Raw genomic sequence first — 19,720 nt, forward strand, 5'->3', positions numbered from 1 at the left:
AGCAATGCAATGCAAGCAGGGAACTCAGAAATATTTTCTTTTCTGTGAATGCAAGCTTAGTGAAGTCAGTAGGTACCTACCAGCGCCGGCTGCTCAGCACTTCAACACAATAAACAACTTCTTTTGAAGTTTATGAATGCCATGCCTTGTTTCAGGGATTTTTACGATGGTTTTAAATTTTTTATGTCATATGCTTAAATAAAACGTGGCGCGAAAAATGAAATATAACGAGTAATGCTTATAACGAGCAAATTCAGTCGGTACGATCTTACTCGTAATAACCAAGTACGACTGTATATTATATTTTTCACAAACGAAATGTTAATTTGGGGGTTTTATTCATTCAATCCCGGGATCAAGAAATCGATAGGGGATCCCCGATTTCAGAATACCGGGATTACAAACCCTACAAACCGTTAGGACGCAGAGAAAATTCGTCTACGTGCGTCGGCTGAACAGAATCATAATATAGATAAGCGATTTTGGTTTACTGTCGATGCGTAGGAGAATGTATGAATAATGCTGCAATTTTTAAAAAGTGATGTCAAATAAAATGGTTGTCTTGATTCTTGAATCAGTGCATAATAAACATTGCCCGTGGACTGTTCTCCTCTTGCGTGATAATAATTAAATATCCTTAGTTCTATTTTTATTTTAACCAAATAATACGCGATAAAGTTTACTTTCTGTGGTAATAATATTATATTTTGTTAATTTAATTTATATATTATGTGTAATTGCTAAATAATAAAAAAGTGTTTTTTTTATTCTTAATTCAAATTTAAATAACGTAAAGTGTTCGAATATTCGAATTGAGGCGCCTAGTTGTAAAGCAGTTATTTGTATAATATTTGAGAAAAATACGATATAATAATATAATACTTACCGGATATAATATTATTTTTTTTTCATTCATGGAAATGGTACTCGTATTTATTACTTACTAGTTTTTTTAAAATTCATAGCGTTCAAAAACCATTTTATGGCGTCACGGTTTAAATCATATTTAATTTACCATTATTTACAATAAAAGTATAATTTTAGGTGTACAAGAGTGTTTATTTTTAAAAATAAGTTTTGATACAAGTTCAAAACAGATATTTAGATTTTTTAGTTGTTTCCTGAAGTATTTTGAGTATAAACGAATTAATTTTGTTTTAAATGTAAAATTACTTTGTATTATAACATATTTAAATACTTTCAGTGAAAAATCAACACTTCAGATAGTGTAGTTTTTCGAATAAATGATAGTTAGGACAGTATCTTAATTATTAATATAGGTAATTGACCGTAAAGCAGTGTTGCCACCTTTTCTATGCTGATTATAGGACAAAGGCGTAAAAGTTATAGTATTTCTGAAAAAATATATAGTACAGGAACATTTTTCGTCTTGAATCCTTTAAAATTATAGTATTTCGGTACCTATATTTGGCGTAAAATTATAGTATTTAACATTTGTCGCAGAATTAAAATTATAGTATTGTACTATAATTATAGTACGGTTGGCATCACTGCCGTAAAGTGAAACATGTTAGTTTGAATTTAAAAAAAAATCTATAACTTTTTGATATTTTTCAAAATTAGCTTCAATAAAAAGCATCTTACTTTGATGTTATGTATAAATATCATGAATATAGACAGTGAAATGAAATAGAAATATTCGTTTTCGTGGTTTTTCTCATAATTAGCAAAAGGGAATAAAGCTAGTTTTGGAACTGGGCGCCTCAACCCGGATTCAGGTGTTTTATTATGGTTGAACATGGGTTGAGCGCTAAGAGTTTAAGTCTATTTGGGGGCTCATTCTGAATAATCTGTAGACTTTGTAGGAATGATGCATATATCATTATAATACACTGTTTTCATCTTATAAAATGTATTATTATCAAACATAAAATGAAGATTACATGCACTTTAATAATTGAAAAAGCTGCTAAAAACACAAAAATAATATGATATACAAAGATGTGGCTTTGTTGTCGAGTTCAAATAACGACAATTATAATAATACCTATTTTATGAGATTGAAATTCTGATTTTTATGACGTAAAAAGATACGAAATAATTATTACAAAAAATACATATTTCCTACAAAGTCTACACAATTTTCAGACATAGCTCGAAATTCATAATAAATTCGATCTTCGTGGGTCCATACACAATAATATTGTACCACTATAATGTAATTACAGACCTGCAAACTTATCTGAAGAATGGGATTGGGGAGCCATTGTCGAAAACTACCCAATCAAGACTCGTAACTTGATAAAATCTCACATTCGAATGACATTTTCAAAATGGCGTCCTATGGTGGTTCGTAGTTCCATTTTTGGCCATTCTTTAGATAAGTTTGCAGGTCTGTGAGATCATTTTTTGTTCGTATGTCAAATTTGAATAATAAACAATGAGCTATCAAATGAATCTATGTACTCAATGCATTTTTGTGAATAATTAAAAAAAGCGATATTTTTTGTTCTTATTTCAAATTTGAATAAACAAATTGAAATTTTGTAAGCATTACACATATTAATTAACTTGACTAAAAATGGTTATTTTTTGTTTTTAATTAGATTTGTAATACGTGCGGTTTATCAACATCGGAATAATGAGCTCATCAGATGAATGATTAATTATTGGTACATTTTTCGTCGCAAAAATGAATATGGATCCCCAAAACAAAATGCGCGCGGAGCGTATTTACTTGCCGGCAAACAAAGTATATAGTGGAGATTATAACACAGGAGTACCAATTGACGAAGGATTAAACGAGTGAGTAAAAAAACACTATTTTTAACTACTTAACTCATTAATATTTACCGTGTCCTTTTGGCGTATTTTGTGGTGTTGTATTGGAAACAGATTGTCCTATAGTATTGAGATCAATTTCATATCTAAACGAAATACTCAAAAATACATAATACTGGAATACAAGAGAAAGACCGAAATAAATATGTAAGCAAATTAGAAATATGTTCAACCACAACGTAAATATTTATATAAATTTTAGTAGGTGCTCGTAAATATCAAGTCGTACATACGTATCAAATTAATATTCTAATAAAATTTGAATATTACTGTCTGCAATGCTCCACGAACAACATTTTGATCTCAATGATATACGGCCATTTTTTTAGCGGTAAACAGCTTACGGTGAAATGTAATAGTACTTACAATTTACATGTAATTGTTTTGTTTTATAAATTATGTGGTAGCAGGAGCAGGGTAAAAGTTCTTAAGTAGCGTTTTTACGAAATTAAGATTTTAATGTGTGTAAATAATTGTGTTATTTTTGTGTATCGTATATTTTGTCACATGTAAGCAAAATAAATTGATATTTTAATTTGTAATTAGATTAAATCGAGAAAATCATTTTTAACTCTAAGTAAAATTACTTATTGAAAACATTGAACAGGTAGGTATATCACAATATCAAAAACTTAATTACAAATAATGTAAAAGAAATAAAAAAAGATACACCAATTAACTTCTAAGTGAGAGTATTTTGAAAACTGTGATTTATTTCAAAACCGATTATTTCAGCAGCAACCAAACTGAATTAAGCAATTTTGCCCGAAACTACAGAATTTGAAATAACATTTTCATCTCTACATTCGATGTTAGTTTCAACGATTTTATTATGCTTTGGGTAATATTTTATACTCAAAAATGCATTTTTACGAGTTTTAACTCTTTTGACGAATCGATTGTATCATCCGCGTCAATTAACATCGCCGCCGATAATTTTTCATCGGATACTTGTTTTGATTGCTGCGATAATTTAAGGTGTCCCTCGAAAAGGGGTATATATGAAACAATCAAAATTTTCAGGAGAGAGGAAATACATAAATATCAAGAATTTCAGTGGTGTATGGTTATATTTTTAATCATTCACATTAATTGCCTTAAAATGATAGGTAGGTAATATAAATCACTTGAATTCTTGTTGTTTATTTTGTTTTCCGTTCTCCTGTAAAATTTAGTTTTTGTATATAGACCCCGTTTCGAGGGACACTTTCAATTAATACAATGAGAAACGTCATCAACTATTTTTCATATTTGTTGTGAGTTGGATGTATGTATATATCTGTTAGCAATAACTACCAAATAGTAGGCTCATACGAAGTGGCGTTTTTACTGGCATTTATTCTCCATACGCAACTGTAGCAAAATTCTTATCAAAATATTCGCTACCTAAGTACCAGGGCCGTGCCAAGAGTAGTTGTCACCTCGGTGCCAACCTAAAATTGCCGCCACTCCCAATATAAAAATATGTTTAATACTTTGGACGCGGAAGACGCACACGGCGCGTAATGACTAGGCGGCCGATCGATGTAATTAACGTGCATTTTAAAAGGGGAAATTAAAATGTCATTATCTCTTCAGCAGCGAAAGCGTTAATTAGAAATATACACGAAAAGAAATTATTTGAATACTTCATTTATATTGCCTTCAAAATATTTATATTGGTTTACTACAATGTTTAATAAAATGAACGAAAATTGCGCCGCAGACGGTTTTTTTAGTGTTCATAAAACCATTTCATTATAATAGTGCCCTTTAAAATATTACAGCTTAATGTCACGGTTAATTTCTTGTATATTATAATTACATTTTTGTAGAAACCTGTAATAGGTATTATGATACTGAACCATTCTATTGAGATTTCGAAAGAATACTGCATATCATTGGTCATATATCGTAGTTCTTGAACTCATAAAGAATCCATATCATGGCCCCACAAGGGGGGGCGGGCGGCTGACAAGGCTCTAGCCTGTAGGACCGGTGTGGCAGAGCGTCCAGCCAAGTGAGATAAACATACATCACAAAATTGCACTAATTATAAAAAATGTCACTATTTCATATCAATAATAGTAACATTAAAAAATATGTGCTTATGCGATGCAATTTTTGATTATTGTTTGTCGAATTCGACAACTTCATAATTTAAGTAAAATTCAATACAAAAACAACTGTGGATCGTCACACTGCCTTTAACATTGGCGATAGGTAGGGGGCATGCTGAATATTGTAGCTTGGGGGCTCGCTTCAAGATGTGGGGGCCATGGCCCATATATTATGTTGACATATATTTTGCTTTAATTCTTTGATTTTGTAGGTAGGACATAATATATTCCTCATTAGATTCAGTTAACGTAATTAAAATTAAAATTGTTTATTCTACAATTTATTTTCTGCTGACTGACTATAATTATTAGATATGGTTGAGATAAGTAGATACGTACCTACATTGTTATTTTTACTAGGTAGGTTGGTAGTTAGAGTTTATGGTATTTATTTTATTTTTATCGTTGTGTCAGTTGTGTGCCTAAAATCAATCGGTGCTTCGGGTCTAATCTTTAAAGGTACTTTTTACAGAGTATGGAAATAAATTGCATAATGCAATTGTTGTTTATTTTAATTAAATTATTCATGATAGCCAAAAAGTCAGTTGTGTTTTTTTTCTTGCATCTACTTGATTATTTTTATTTGACATTTAAAAAAAAACAAAACACTGTCACATGAATTGCATTACGTCATACTTACTAGTTTACCCATATAATTTTGTTAGTAAGTGAGCATTCTTTTAACAATAAGTTTATCAGGATATTTTTACCGACATTGTGGTTAATCAATCAACAAAAAAAAAACAGTCAGATATATTCGTGGAAAGTTCTCGAAACTGGGAATTTCAGAGGTAACTTAGGGATTCACAAACGTTTTCTATAAAGGAAATTTTGAATTAAAAAATATTTTACATGAGTGATAGTATGAGCTGAAAGTGGAACCGGAACTGAGCCTTATCACCCCTTAATTATTTCAGAACTGATACCGGATTTACAATTTTTATGAACAGGACCCGAAACCGAATCTTTTGAAAAACGAGAGTTATAATAGCTCTGCGTATCTGATCTATCATGCATCCTTCTTATTAATAAAATTATTATTTATAAAACCTACATAATGTATATAATAATAATATATTGATAAATTATCTTATTATTAACTATACCAAGATTTTTTTTATAATACAGCAGGTATAATATATTTGAATGTGCCATAAAACAAATCTTTCCCTAGTGTGCCTTCACACAGTAGACACTCTTCTCTCTTTAGTCACATTAGCTGTTATTTATTATCAGCGCATCTATTCTATACACAAGACTGCTTTCGGCCGCTACAATGGCTAAATAGGGTAGGTTTGTATTGCATTATTAGCACTTATTGTAACAATAATTATAATAAGTTAGTTGTAATTGTTACAATGCTTTGTTTTAACTGCACCTCTTTTGGCTGTGGTAAAATTTAGACCGAGGTGGGCAGTTTTGACAGTTCAGACGGCTAACTTATTGTAATTGTTATTATAAGTGCTAATAATTCGATACAAACCTACCCTATTTAGCCGTTGTAGTGGCCGAAAGCAGTCTTGTGTATAGAATAGATGCGCTGATAATAACAGCTAATGTGTCTAAAGAGAGAAGAGTTTCTACTGTGTGAAGGCACACTAGGGAAAAATTTGTTTTATGGCACATTCAAATATATTATTATACCTGCTGTATTATAAAAAAAATCTTGGTATAGTTAATAATAAGATAATTTATCAATATATTATTATATATTATATACATACGTAGGTAATATAAATAATAATTTTATAACTGAGAAGGATGCAATTTATTTTGAGAAAGAATTCTGCCAGAATGCGGCCCTAACTTAATTAGCAAACACGTAAATCCTCGTTTGAGACTCTCATGGTTGTTTTTTAACATGATAGATTCTTGGGTTTCCACCATGTGTTTGGTTTAGGCAGGGTTTAATTGATTTTGAAAAACTAACCAATTCCATCTGTAAAATTGTAGTCTTAGTTCAATAAAAACAAATACGTATGACTGACAATGTTTCAAGCTGATCTTAACAGCCTACCTCCACCCTTCGCTACTGCTATACGATCAATCAAAATAAATCCATGCATTCAAATGTTTATTACTTTGTATAAATTACAAAAAGATTTTTGATTGCATTTAATTAAATTTATTCGCGTAAGTAGACTTATTTTTCCATACAACAACACATAGGTACAGCAGTATTAATAAGGTTATACTAATTTAGTATTTGGCAAATTGCTTTTATGAATTTATGTTCGTTGAGTAATATTCTATATTTGTGATAAATACATACATATTTATCTTTTTTTAGATTGTAATATAATTTAACAACTGTATGACTGTTTTGAACTATGTATTTGGAAGCCCCCTTTTAATTTTCCTGACTAATCATTGCGGTTAGCTGTTAATTGACTGCACAATGATATTTATTCAATTGTTCCAAACAATATTATTTTTTCTGGAGATTGATTTTTTCATGGATTATAAAATATAGTACAAGTGATATTATCTAGGCAACTTAAATTCACACTACTATTAATTTTCTTCCTTTAATTCAATTTATATACTCGTGTATAATAGAGTGTAAAAGCATTATTTTTCATACTCATTTTATTTATAATATAACCATAACCATTCTTTTTTTAAATATACATAATTCTGAAAACACTTATGGGAAAATATAGCGAATTGAAAAAATCTTTTTCGAAAAAAGTAAGACACCCGGCAGGAATCGAACCTACGTCTCTTGGGTTTCGCGCCCTGTGCATTACCACTATGCTACAGCTGTCATGCTTAATTGCGACAAACTTTAACTATTGGCCTTATTGATACCTGCTCATAATAACTCACTATTTTTGTATTCTAAATCAAAGCATTTATTACTTGTATAACTAACCGACGTCACGGATCTCTCCAATATTTTCTGTTGTAACTTACTTGAATTGCTAATAATTTTTAATTAACTACCTATTTCTTTTATTCATCGATAAATTCACATGATTTAAGAATGTACCATAAAAAAGAACCTGCATCTCTCGGGTTTCGCGTCCACGCACATAGTTCACTATGCTAAAGGAGTCATACTTAATTACGACAAATTTTAATACGAGATGCAGTTACGTCTGAATATAATTATAATGTCACACTGTTTGAGTCAGTCATCATCCTTCAGTTTGAATCTGTTTAGTTAATCTATTAGTGCTTTGTGGCTTGTTAGTATCTGTGTGAGTTCATGTGATCTTATTCCACCATCACATTACTAGACCTACACCTACTTGACCATGTCCAAGAGACGTATCCATGTTTCTCTGGTGGGCTAGCTTACTTCGTGTTGATGCACCCAAAGATTGTAAATCCTTCCAAATCAATCCAGCTACTTTATAATATAACATCACCCAGACTTTCGTTTTCCTTCTAATCTGAGTCTCTAGGTTAGTTGTGAATTTTTAATACTTGACTGGTTAATTCCATTTTTACGTGTTTCAAGAAGAATTCATTTGTATTATTTCAGTTACATGTTCAGAGAGTTTCCTATGCCTACAAAGGGGTCAACAGCAAATTATTCGATCCCTCAAGTTTTCGTCCCAAAAGGTAAAGTCCAGGCTTCGCAGGCCGAGAAAGATACGCTTACCAGACTCTGCGGGATCGTCTGTCCGCCAAACAGCACCGGGCCATTATGGCAAGCCTGTTTCCAGGGCGCCTGCTATGCCGGAATGATTGAGAAAGACCCTGACAAAAAACAGAAACTAAACAATAATAACAAAGACGATAGTATAGATCCAGAGAAAAAGTCAAACCCGAAGAAAAAGATAGCAAAGAAGAATGAAGATACAATTATTGCTGAGCAATCCAACGATGAAGTTAATCCTCCCCCGAAGAAGGTCCCCCAAAGTAATGACTCTGTGCCCAAACTCAGAATGAAGGAACACGACTTTGTTGTGTTTAATATATTTGAAGGTAAATATTAAACATTATTGACTTTGTAATAATGATGGAGCAAGGAATTTCTTCGGCCATATTCGCCCCTTAGTTGGAGCATATGGACACTAAGAGGCGCCTCCAAGAATCCCTGTTGCTCGCCAGTCTTTGCATCATTCCAGGTCAAACCATCATCCCGTAGCTTCACTGTATACTCTCTATAGATAGTATTTAGCGGGCTTTCAGAACGCCGGTTAGCTTGAAGAATAGGCAATTTCATTATCTCATTGTACTATATTAGTAAGCATAAGCCGCATAAGGTATTAGGATTCGTAGTGAGGATAATATTTTCCTCATTTTGGAAATTCTATTCTCTGTCCTGTTTAAGCCTGGACGAATTCTTGAACTCAATGCATATGGGTATTCATAAAGAATTTGACTACATTTTAGGTAAATATTACATCACCTTAATTGAGGTTAAATCGACATGCGATGATCCAGATTCCGGTAGGATACTCAGCAAACCAGACGCCATCAAAAACAATAAAAGGTGTGGCCTCCATCAGCTGAGTGATCACGAAACGATTCTTACCGGTTCCTGCAAGATCCCTAAAGAGAAAATCCATTCATATCTGTTTTGGCCATACTTGACTATGTGGACCAAGAATCCACTCGGCGAGAAGACTAGGAGATGGACAGCTGAAAATGGAAAACATGTATTCTGTGACACGATTTCAAATCAAGAAGTCTTCAATGATTGGTTCTATACAACAGTTCTGGGTGGGGAGTCTGTGGATAAAGAACAGTTCAACATATTGTTTAAAAGGTATTTATGAAATGCATACTATTTTATTTAATAAATCCAATTCTAGTAGTCATCATGCGCGCATACAGACAAGTGTTATCCCTACATCACTAATTTCACATACCTAATAAAGCTAGAATATTATAGCGCTTGTACACGTGCATGGAAGTACTTGCACCAATAGTGTGTATTTTAAACCATCGCGATTATAACTGTCTACACGTAAAAGTGCTGACTCTCTCACCAATCGCATTCTTCAAGAGTAAGCGAGACACGGCTTTGTCATTTTATGCTCAGGTCGTGAAAATCAGTTAACCTCAAAATGAGTTTCTGCGGGGTGTAGTTTGTTTTTTTACCGGCAGGTTCACTACTATCGTTCTATTCGTCACGTGAAAATTCTGAAGCTTCTGAACTTTTTTAATACATGCATGCAATCTTGCAATTTGCACGATAATACATGTTTACACGTGCATTTTTTTTTTGTTATGGCCGAGACAATACGTACTGACAGCAGTAAATCCATGCGCGTCTAAACGAGGTATTACACTAATTTCATTGGAAATCAATATGCTGGACTCTTGTACCTACCTTAACATATTATTTTACCAATGAACTAAAATGTAACATAATATGATATTTAAGCCATGACCAAATTACTTATGTACCTATAGGATTAATTTTTGGTTGTATGTATTAGGTATTTATTGATATCGAAACAATTAACTCATCTTAAGGGCGATCATTATACCAGCAGAGGCACCTAGCAGAAAAATACGAAGCTTGCAATTTGAGACTTTTTTTTGATAATTTACAATTTCAACTATATTAATTAATAAATATGTCTCTGAAAACATTAAAAAGAAAAATATTTTTTATTTTAGGTCAAAGATAAACTTACAATTAATTGTAAAAAAATGTTATATAATGTGAATTTGTCAAAGGACTCCATCTTATTATTAAATATATTTTATGGTCATATTTATTATTAATATTTAGATTATTAAGTTTTCTATGCTATACCTGAGAGATTTTTGACTAATTCGTAGTTTTAATATTTTTTATATTTATTTTAAAAAACATCGATTTTAATAAAAATATTAATGTGTATAAATCCTTTTTATTTATATCAAATCGATAAATATCAATATAAGATCAATAGAATTTTTTTTTATTTTATATGAAATTTTATTTAGGTGTGGTCCCAATATTCTTTCTTCTTTTCTTTTTGGAATTAAGATATTCTGACTCTCAGATAAATAGTTATGATTTCATTAAATTAAATTGTATCAAAGGCTACATTTAATTGCATGTGTTGTAATTCCATCACTAGATGTCACTAGTTACTAGTCACTCAATCCTATTTGGTATCTTGGCCCATCAATTAATAGGCTTTGATGTTACAGATTTATTGTTATGAGCTGTGGGGTGTTCGTCAATGAGATTCACGATGGCTTGATCGCGTTACTGACGCAGGAGCAGTTGAGTCTTATTTACAGCAAACCTCTGAGCAATGGGTCTGCGACAATAGTCCATGGGGCTGCTGGAACGGGAAAAACACTACTTGTCCTCCAGAAATTGAAGTATTTGCACGAGTATGGATTGCTAAATGAAAAAAATAGAGCTCTGTTTATCTGCTTTTGGCCAGGAATCCGGTGAGACATTGTCTATTTATTTATATATAAATATATATTATATGGTATTATGGCTATAAGTATATTATAATGTTCCTAAAATATCGCACACTTTTTCAGTCATACTTATTTGTTTTCATTGAATTAAGAATACAATCACAGATGGTGTTGATTAGCTTTTTTTAATTCATTAAGCCCTGCCTAAATAAGCCAAGCCATAATCGATAACAATTATTCTTGCATATTCTAATTATTCTAATTATTCTAACATAAAATTATGTATGGTTTAATGGCATAAATATATTTTTTTATAGATAAATAATTTTTTTTTACTATTATCTACTATGACTTGGATTATGTAGGGCTACAATAAGTTAGCCCTCTAAACTGTCATGTAAAAATTAACACAGCTAAGAGAGGTACTTTTAAAATATAGTACTTTTTGATAGTTCAGACAGTAAACTTATTGTAACAATTAACTGCCTCAATACATAAATATGATAAACTATTCTCGAAAGCCGCCGATGGTTACATGTAAATTGTACATAAAACATTTCACCGTGGCACAATTCGCCGTAAGCTTTCTGTCGGAAAGAGATGACTGTATACTATACGGTCTCCAATTTTATTAGATTCAATATGAACATTAATTCAATTTTCATGGCTGATTTTGGCAAAATTCATGAATTCAAAAATAAAACCTAACCTAACCTAACAAATAATCCAGTAAGTATATTGGCTATTTTCAAAATTTGTTGGCTCCCTGTAAAGTGTAAACCGACAAGGACCGTGTTTTATTTAGACAAGAATTTTGTGTCAGACGGTCTTAATATACGGTCATATATTTCCGATACAACATTTCATGTTGAAATGTGTGATACGGCGAACTGCATACGTACAAGTTTCCGGACACGGCCGCCGATAGTAGCCTTGTGTATAGAATGTGCACAGAAATGGCAAATAATGACATATGACCTTTTAGTGCTAATCCACAAATATATTCGTTATTCATAATAATAATATTAATGAAGGCTTTTGTTAATTTTGGATATTTTATCAGTAGGTATCAGTTAATACAGTTACATACTATGAAAAAAGAAGTGAGCGTAGACTAGATATAAATTATATATTCCGCGAAAATTACCTTATCAATTTTGATAACAGAATCCAATCACGTTGTGATGCAAATTAACGACAGTTTTGTATAATAATTCTATTTCGCCTTTTTTATAATTAAAGAAATAACAATAAATATCATACCCGATTGCTGATAATTCGTTTTTTTTCTATGTTCACATGGATAGAGCTTTGTATTATAATACAACACAAACAATATATTCATACACTATAATTGAAATAACTAAGTCAGTATTTTCCAACATTATTTTTTTTGTATCACGGAACACTGTTCAGATAATTTTTTTCCTATAGGTACCAATGTACAGAAGTGTGAAGGTTGGATGTAAGCTGTGAATATCCGACATAAAAAATGCACATTAAACTTTGTCAATCAAACGTATTTGATTAGATAATAGTAAAAAAAATATACGTTTATCTATAAAATATCTAAAATTATGCCATTAAACCATGCATTATTTGAGATATTTTATAGATAGAAGAATATTTTGTAACGATTATGATTTGGTTAAAAAAAACTAACCACCATTTGTAAAATATAGTATAGTGTGCACTATTTATGTCGGATCTTAACCTTTTCTATCATAATATTACTGACAGGCCGCAGATTTTTAACGACACACGTTGAATGTAGAGCAAAGCTCTTACTAAAATCTCTGTAATATTGATAATTTGTGGCATAGTATTTCATAATTATACATACAGATGTCACTGTGTGTATATTTTTTCAGATTATGCAATTCAATAAATTGACAGTGGCTAGTAATTTGAATTTAAAGTCGGATGAGATATCTTGTGAAATTTGTTTGCGCGGCCTGTCGATCATAGACTCATAGCGTGAGAAAACTCACTTAATACATAGAACTGGTTTAACAACATGCATGAGAAGTTTTCAAATTATGTATGTCAAATATAAAGAATGTTACATAAATAATTACATTTGAATAGAATTCTATTATAGTTTGATTTTACTTATGGGGTTGCTTGATATAAAATAAATTACAATTACCTACCTATAATAAAATAATTTCTAGGCAGGTAAATACCTAATGAGTCGTTTTTTTTTCAGTTGAGCTCTTTTAAAATTTGTCAAACTATTTTGCCCTCTTTCACTAGGTATACAACTTAAAATGGTTAAGTTTGCCTTCATAGTCAAATTTGATTTATAGTATTATGATAAAAATGGTTGAAATCAACAAAAAATTATTCAAACGTAATATCGAAATGCTACGGGTAGGGAGGTCACATTGAAAGAAAAAGTATCACATCGAAGTATCGATACCTCAAAGTATCGATCCTTTTTACATCCCTAGCTACCACATGCCTATAACGGTCTAAAATAGTCCCTTCGACAAAATGCTGGACTACCAAGACAGTAGATTTTTCTTGCCCGAGTTCAAATCACGATTGGGTATTCCTTTTTTATATCCATTTTAATGCCTGTTTTTCATGAAATTATCTATTATGAAAAGGTAAAATATAAGATTTTTGTTCAGTAAAATACCGAAGATTAACAAAATGAAAATTCAAGTCTTGTGAATATGGCTGTCTTAGGACTTTCTTTTAGTTACATACCTAACACAACTTACCTTCAACGGTTCACTTTGCCACTACAGGCAGCCCTCGACTTTTGCACGTAATTGGTTCCTGAAAATGTGTTCGAATGTTGAATGTTCGAAAGTAGAGGGATGTGAAAAAAACATCAAAAAGTGTACTTTAAAATATTTATTTATCAATGGGTATAATAAAATTAACGAGGCATATTAGTAATCAGGTGTTTTCTTTATTAAATTGTATACCACCAGATAGTTGAATACCACCCTTTTACGTAGTTGGGAAGGTGACGAGGAGCGCTATAGAGAGGAACGACTGCATGAAAGTGCACAGTTTTTGCATTATCATCAAAAATCGAAATTTTAAGAAATTTACGAATAGCTAATTGTGTGAAAGTGTAAGGTTTAAGAGTCGAGGGCCGCCTGCACACTCAACCATTCTGTATTCCTCTTGACATTTTAGTCATTTGTTCAGTTGTGGTTGAATTTAACTATTTATATTTTTTAATTCCAGTGCCGATTTCTGCCAAAAACTGGCCAAGCTTGGACTGTCAGATTTCGTGGACACTGAAAGATTCTTCATCAGTGGAGATGAGTTCATGCAGCACAATCGATCCAAGTACCGCCACATCTTCATGGACGAATGCGAAGCCGTATGTCTCGCCTTTACTGAAAAGATAATCGCCAACACCTTCAACAAGATTTCTAACTGCAGACTGACAGATCGTGATAGTGAATATGAAATGAATTGTATCAAAGCAAAAAAAAATTTAACTGAGAAAAGTGATAATATGGTTTCCCATTCAAAAAAGAAATCAAAAAAAAATTATGGAGACTTATGGTTTTTAGTAGATATTAACCAAGTTGCATTGTATCTTCCAAAATTTTCTCCTGAAGTTCTGAAATGTCCACATATCATTCTATCAAAGGTCATGAGAACGACTGGTATTGTTTATAAAATATTTAGCGAGTTTTATAAAAATCCGATTAAAAATCCGTCTCATTTGGAGTCGATGTGCTTGAAGACGATTGATTTGGGACATGATATCAGTGGACCGCCAGCCTATTGGGTGAATTCGGATCAGTGCGATACTAAATCGAATGACACGTGTAAATATAGCAGTCCAACATTTGATTGTCTCGTAAAGGTCATTATTGATTTAGTGTCGACAAAAGGAGTTAAAGCTAACGATCTGTGCGTTATACCGTTTATTGTGACGAGAATGTATCTACCTGAGAATATAAATGAGGCAATTTCCGCGTATTTTGTTGAAGATGGTTACAGACCTTCGGCGACGGCATACGTTCCAGATTTTATACTGAGTGGAGAGCCAAACCACTTTTTGATTCCTCATTTTTTGAGTGTTAAGGGTCTCGAGTTTAAGGTTGTTGTGATGGCAGTGGAAGACAAGGATTTTGACTGCAATGATTTAGACGCAGAAGATAGAAAAAAGGTTTATATAATGTCCTCCAGGTGTACTTGTCTTTTGATTATTGTAAGCAGTGAAGCAGTAAAAAACACAATTGATGTTAATAAAATGATTGAAAGATACCCTTTTAATCTTACATTTTGATAGAAAGTCTAAACAATATTGCATGCTTTTATTTATAATCTTTATTGTTTTATTTTAATTAATATACATTATTTTTCTAGTATATTATTCTGAAAGGCAAAGTTAACTCACAATGATAATAAATTATACACAGTTTAGATAAAATTCCTAATATGATGTTTACAGACAGTAAAGTTACGAGAAGGGATTTTTTTCTTCTCATATTGGTTCTCTGTTTATTTTATTAATGTTTAACTATTAAAATGATCTCTTATATTAGATAATGTTTTAAGACTGTATTTATAAAAACTAAATAAATGTTATAAACAAACCCAGTGTTTCTATGAAATATTTTATTGAATATCTAACAATTGAAAAATAATTAGGCCAATAATTAGGGTGTATGGTGCTGTGATTTTAATGGTGGCATCTATCGGCAAAATATTAAAGATAAAATTAGACTGATAATAATAATTTTATCATTGATTTATAATTTACAATATATCTAAAAAAGTTTATGGTAAAAAAATATGTTTTTAAAAACAATACATTATAGCAAACAACCATAAAATAATAATAGATAGTCTCAAATTCAAGCTTCGAATTTTTCCACTAGAGGTCTCTGGTAGAGACTTTGGCAGCTGTGGTTTTTCGATTGCAATGACATCTACACAAAATGTGAGTAACTAAAATAGTTTCATGCTTTGACAGAGATGTCACTAATAGATTTGTTTTGACCAAAAAGGTTTTGCAATGATTGTAATATTATTATCAGTATTATCACGTATTTTGTTTATTTGGGGCTGTGGCCACCATTACTCTATGACAGTTTTCTATGGAGCAGATCAGTTGGCCACTTAGTAGAAAGTACCAATGATCTTCTAATTATTTGTATTCGCCAACATACAATATTTTCACCGGATTATATTAATATTATTTTGCCTATGAATCTGTAATTCATTCACCTGAAAGCGCCACTGCTCACTAATATTTATCTTATAAATTAATTTTAACTTATGAAATTTTAAACTTCGAAATTAGAGATCACAACCGATAAAATAATGATATTATGCTGATGGTTCAATGATGAAGATTTTTATTTTGATTTCGTATACCTACGTACATTTTTTTTCTCTTGTCTTTCGCCTTATCTACACACAATGGCGGCTGGTCCATTAGGTCATTTGGTCAATGACCCTCCAAAAATAAACATCTTACAATCTATGTAGGTTATAATCTAAGATGTAGGTACAATGTATTATAATAATTATCGGCTAACACGTCAAGGCGAGAGACGCACACGGACGGACGAACTGTGTGTATAAAATTCAAACAAACGGAATCCGCTCGGTCGCTATACCTTGGGTCATTTGGGAATACGCCGGGATAAAATATTTCTAAATATTTCTCTTTCTCTCTCATTTTCCATATGTGAAACGGAGAAAGCACACATTTCGCCAGTCTTTTTTTTAATTTGTTTTGACGCAGCATAGGCAAGATTTTCGTCATTGTCCGAGAAAGAGATAACAATACATTTTTCAGTGTGTTAAAGGAAACAGGTATAAAACGTTGTTCTGTTATTAATTATTATTGCCTCGCGATTTCATCGAGCATGTTTTGTTTTACCTACCAAGCATTGTTTCAACCGTATTATTTTTATCTGGTTAACCTTTTTATATTTTTATTATTTCAAACTTCCTATTGTTGTCTGAAAGTTTCATATGCAATGTCATTGTTTGTTTTGTAATATTATAGTACTCAACCAAAAATAGCTTTTTAGTTTAGTTTAAATAGTATGTTAGTCTATGGTTTAAATACAACCTTTGACTAAAACACATTGACTGCATTCATTGTGTTAAACAGTTAAACCATTGTATAAATGTTACCCTTTAAAATGTAATCTGCTATATCAATCATAAAAGTTACCTTCTAATAAAATCAGTGGAAATATAAAAAGTGTTTATATATAAATGATCCTGCCATTTCATAACAGTACACAACACTTTTTCTGATAGTGACAGTTTAATTAAAAATCAAGCTAAAAAGCTACGGAGTTTTTATTAAATATTTTTGATTGTTTGATGTGAAAATATAACTTTTTTTGAAGGGTAAGTAGGTACCTATCTTTTTAATCTAACTATCTAACAATTTATAGCACTTCTTTTATAATGTATAAAAAGCTAATTAGCTATACGTCTTTTAAGTGTACAACGAAAAGGCAAATTAAAATAATATAAAATTATTTAAAACTGACTAAATTATCTAAATATCTAAATTATCTAGCAAAGAGCCGCCAATGTCTACACACAAATACATTAAAAACATGGGCACCAAAAAGTTACTGAAAAAAATGTAAATATACATACAATAATATGGTAATTATTCTCAAATTCAATAATCATAATTAATTGGTTTTACAATCTAGATACGGGTGACTCCCGAAGGACTATGTTAGAAGATTTTTACACTTTACAAAATTGTCAGCCATTTGCTCAATTAATTCAGTCAATGCTTTAAATCCAGTACACATTGAAAACACAACATTTGAATTTTCTATTTGCAGCTTCAGAAGCGGACCACAGGGTCACATCAACTCTCAGTATATTCATTACTCTTAAATACATTTGATGAGTTTCGCAGCCATGCCAAGGGTGGTTATTGCCCGGATGCAAATTCAAAATTTAATGCCACCCCCTATTTTTGAAACTGTCGAAGGGATTGCCTAACTCTTTTCGATTAACTCTTAATATCTCCTTATAAATAATAGCAAACATATGAATAATTTCTAATTTTTGTCTTTGTAATGTTAAATAGATAATTTATATAATATATAAACTATATATGTAAAAATTTATTCAAAGCTTATGTCAAAGAACCAAGGGCTAAGAGCTGTGTCGATCTGCAGTGATGTGTATTTTAGCCATGGCCCCCACATCCTGAAGCGGGCACCCAGGCCAGGATGTTTGGCAGACCCCCCTACATACCGCACTAAGCATCATACTATGGAGCACTGATAGCAACAATTGTGTGGTAACCAAGTAACATCCAAGTAACGACCATTCGCCATATTGGATAAATAGCCACTTTTATTATACAAGAAACAACACAGTTAAATAAAATTCTACGCGTGAATTCTCATTCAATTATATCAATAATCATATCACATCAAATTGCATCACACAACAACATATGTTTTATATTAATATTCTTTAAGGGAAATAGCTCCACAGGCGACTTTTTTTTACTATTAGAGTAAATTTGAGGTCTGTGTATATCTCACTTAATAGGTTGACCCATCATGCCGGGTCCCTCCTAAGCCCAGGCCCCAGGCTAGAGCCCTGCTAGCCAGCCATGGTTCTAGCCCTAATATCAAAACACAATATCCTGACATTGGCGCCAAATAGGGAATTTAAATATTCATAACCACAATTCCCAAGATACGAAACCCCGAAAATAACAGAAATAGGTATGCAGTCAATATTACTATAGATATACCATCATAAATCGTCTAGCGTTCGAATTTAGAACTAAGCTTATCACAGTATAAAAAGTATTGAATGATATGTCAAATGTGGCGCCCTCGCTCAGCGGACAACTTATACTGGTGGATTATAGTAGGGATTTCTATAAATTTATTAAACAGCACATTCATATTTATTTAGATAAATAAGGTTTCCGTTGAGAACAAAATACTCGACTATTTAAAAATATCTAATGCCAATTAAACACAATTTTTATATAGAAACATAGATAGTAAGATTTTAAGTTCTAAAATAGGAATATTCTTCAATATACACATTTCTTGGTCAACTTCAATTTGTCACCTTTTCGAAAATCTTCACAGTATGCTGCATATAATGTAACGTACCTACCAGTGGCGAAGGGTGGAGGTAGGCTGTTACGATTCGACATAAATAGCGTACATTAAACTTTGCCAGTCATTCATATTTGTTTTTATTGAATGACTACAGTTACTAAGATGGTGTGAGTTAATTTTTAAAAATCAATCACTAAGACAGGACTAAGACTAAATCAAATCATAATAGTTTTAGTATGTTATGAGAGATTCGTCAAATTATTAGTGCACACTTTTTCATTCATGCTTTTTCGTTTTTGTTGAATTAAGGATACAAATTACACATGTTGTTGGTTAGTTTTTTAAAATTCATTAAGCTCTGCCTAACCAATCCATAGTAGATAAAAAATATTATTCTATCTATAAAATATTCAAAATTATGTATGT

At 31.5% G+C, this 19,720-nt stretch overlaps 1 protein-coding gene across 1 annotated transcript; it reads left to right on the forward strand.

Moving 5' to 3' along the window:
* The first annotated feature begins 576 nt into the window (after nucleotides 1–576).
* LOC147075803 (uncharacterized) lies at nucleotides 577–15,631 on the forward strand. Its single transcript, XM_085942109.1, has 6 exons — nucleotides 577–691; nucleotides 2,568–2,766; nucleotides 8,392–8,837; nucleotides 9,249–9,624; nucleotides 11,007–11,255; nucleotides 14,439–15,631. Exons 2-6 carry the CDS (start codon nucleotides 2,654–2,656, stop codon nucleotides 15,496–15,498), a joined length of 2,244 nt encoding a protein of 747 aa, XP_085798235.1. The 5' UTR covers nucleotides 577–691; nucleotides 2,568–2,653; the 3' UTR covers nucleotides 15,499–15,631.
* The last annotated feature ends 4,089 nt before the right edge of the window (nucleotides 15,632–19,720 follow it).

The sequence above is a fragment of the Rhyacophila brunnea genome, unplaced genomic scaffold, assembly GCF_057557595.1.
Source record: "Rhyacophila brunnea isolate RB1 unplaced genomic scaffold, BYU_Rbru_1.0 scaffold_14, whole genome shotgun sequence".
NCBI classification, from domain to species: Eukaryota; Metazoa; Arthropoda; class Insecta; order Trichoptera; family Rhyacophilidae; genus Rhyacophila; species Rhyacophila brunnea.

Bases quoted from the DNA above. Each gene is read 5' to 3' on its own strand.
- LOC147075803 (XM_085942109.1), top strand. From the start codon at position 2,654: ATGAATATGGATCCCCAAAACAAAATGCGCGCGGAGCGTATTTACTTG. The intron at 2,767-8,391 runs GTGAGTAAAAAA...GTATTATTTCAG, and splicing joins ATTGACGAAGGATTAAACGA to TTACATGTTCAGAGAGTTTC. The intron at 11,256-14,438 runs GTGAGACATTGT...TTTTAATTCCAG, and splicing joins TGCTTTTGGCCAGGAATCCG to TGCCGATTTCTGCCAAAAAC.